The following is a 2,516-nucleotide window of genomic DNA, read 5'->3' on the forward strand; positions in this document are numbered from 1 at the left end:
GCCTCATGTAGACGGATTCGAGAGGGTTCATCGCCGTGGGAGTCGAACTCCTCCTCCTTTAGTTTATAAAAGTCCGCTGCTCTCTGTACCCGATCAAAAATATTCCCAAACACCTCCGTACTCCATCTGCGTAGCTTAGCCCACAGTGAGTGTAGCTTGGAATGAAATAGTGCCATCCCTACCCCTGATCCTGACGCTCGTCAGTCTGCCGAGACAGTCTCCAAGAAGGAAGGGTGAGTACGCCACACGTTGAGAAACCGGAAGGAAGAAGGAACCACAGACCCCACCCTGGCCTTGATTAAGAGAGGCGAGTGGTCTGACCGTCCACGAGGGAGATGGGACACCTTGGTAAATGTATAAGCCGCGGCCCACAGGGAGTTCACCAGGGCCCTGTCCAGGCGCTGCCAAAGAGTACCATTCGTCCAAGTAAACGGGCTGCCGTCAAAGTCAACAGAGGAGAGACCGCAAGTGTACATAGCAGTATTAAATTCATCCATGTTAGTGGCATTAACCGGCAGTCCCCCTTTGCGCTCGTCCGCAGACGAAACCACATTGAAATCCCCGGCTACGATCCACGGCTCACCCTTGCCCGCATCGAAAGCCTCGAGGGCTTGCCAAAGAGGGCGTCGGCCTACTCTAGTGCATTTGGCATAGACCGCGGAGACATTAACAACGGCGCCCGACTGAAAGGAAAGCCTCGCGTGGACTACTTGACCCTCCCCTTCCAAGAAGGATAGCTTAAAGTCCCTACTCCAGAGAAACCTTGCCTTGCCGTTTAAGAAAGAGGTCCCGTGATTGAGCTTAAGGCATCGTCGTACCACCTCTAGTTGCCTTAAGTCAGACATGGTTCTAACAGAATAACCAGAGCAATTCTATGATCCAAGCAGAGCTTGTGCAGATACTTTATGGAGTCAGGGCGAGAGGCACCCCGGATATTCCACACGATGAAACTAATTGGATTTAGCATGAGATCTCAGAAGATACTTAGCCTGCGACGATGGAGCCACGTGATTGCATCTGCCCTTGGGTCTCCCCCTCATCCTTTTGATTTCAGCATTATGCTTATCCATCCCGAGCTGGTCAGAGGCCGGCAAAGCCTCACCACATTGCCCCTCCTGACACTCTTGAGCCAACTCCGCATGGAACTGACGTAACTCCTCAAGAGTCGCACTCGATTCCTCTAGGTTCCCCTCGGACAGCCTGCGTCCCCAAGAAGCTTTCTTTGCCCGACGCGGAGAGGAGAAAGACTTCACCTCCTCAAAGCTCTCCGCCAGATCTTGGAGAGCCTCAAAACAATTACCCACGGAGAGCTCTCTTGCCTCCACCTTCTCGGGAGGAGCCTGATGGGCCGTCGAACCGTGTTTAGGAAGCACAACCAACAAACGCCCCTCACCCACCACTACTTCCAGGTCATCCGTCCGTGAGCCAAGAGGCACCTCCAAGTGCGTCGTTGAATTATGGCCACCGTCGTCTGCATGAGGAGCCCGCTCCTCTATTTGGGCTTGCGCCACAATGTCCAGAGGCAGCGACACCTCGGGGGAGGGCACTATCGTTATGGGTTCCTGGACGTTGCGCTCTTCAACAGCCACCTGCCTTTCGGATTGCACGAGTTGCTGATGGAACGCATCAGTTCCAGTCAAGATTTTTGGGACATACTCCTTGCGGCTCGCGGAAGGTTTGGTAAGCACCAATGGAGCAGCGACGGGCGCAAACTTTGGAGGACGAAGCAAAGGATGTTTTCTGAAACACTCCTCGTCCGCATGGCCGAACCTGGTGCAAAAGGTGCAGAACGCAGGCCAGCCCTCAAACACTACTGGTTGCCAAAAACCGAACTCCTCATCCCCAATCCAGACACGCTTGATGGGAGGCTTGGAGACATCCATCTCAACGAGAATTCGAGTCACCGAAGGCCTTCGGAGGTCAGCCGTCGCCGCATCGATGCGCAACAATCGTCCCAGCGTTTCGGCCAGTTTGGACAGTTGCAGCTTATGGAAGAAAGGGATGAGTAATTCAGGGAACGTGACCCACACGGGAGCAACCGCAATCTCCTTGTTTGCCCTGAAGTCCAATGACCATTTGGAGATTGTCATGGCCGACCCATGTACGTACCAGAGGCGCCTAACGAACAGGCGCGTGTAGTCTTCCTGAAGCGACGGCCGGATAAGCACATGATTTTGATCAAGAAGACCTACTGAGCAGTCACCTTTCAAGCCTAGGGAGATGAAGAACTTGCGGATGAGATCCATTGATGGGCGGCTGGAACCAAATCTGCCCATTAGTGCGTGACGGAATGGTTCCGCTAAGCGTAGCATGTCTTCCTGCGACATCCGCAAGGCTGGTTCCCCTCTAAAGGAGGAGACAGTACCAACCTCTGAACCGGCATCTGGAGCGACAGAACCAGGCGCCGCAACTGCCGCCGCAAAGCTCTTGGGAGCGTGGGAGGTGGCGCCGTCCAGAGCAACGGCCATTTGCGGGCAGCCTGGCGGTAAAGCCGTCATGGCTGACAGAGTTCCCTA

The 2,516-nt window shown here is 54.5% G+C and overlaps 1 protein-coding gene across 1 annotated transcript; it reads right to left on the reverse strand.

The window, feature by feature from the left end:
- Window positions 1-200: 200 nt before the first annotated feature.
- LOC140035710 (uncharacterized) lies at window positions 201-845 on the reverse strand. The gene has a single exon (XM_072077047.1). The coding sequence runs from the start codon at window positions 843-845 to the stop codon at window positions 201-203; it is 645 nt and encodes a 214-aa protein (XP_071933148.1).
- Between the last annotated feature and the right edge of the window lie 1,671 nt (window positions 846-2,516).

This window comes from Coffea arabica, chromosome 2c (genome assembly GCF_036785885.1).
Source record: "Coffea arabica cultivar ET-39 chromosome 2c, Coffea Arabica ET-39 HiFi, whole genome shotgun sequence".
NCBI classification, from domain to species: domain Eukaryota; kingdom Viridiplantae; phylum Streptophyta; class Magnoliopsida; order Gentianales; family Rubiaceae; genus Coffea; species Coffea arabica.

Excerpts from the sequence above, each read along its gene's own strand:
- LOC140035710 (XM_072077047.1), bottom strand. The coding sequence starts at position 845 with ATGTCTGACTTAAGGCAACTAGAGGTGGTACGACGATGCCTTAAGCTC.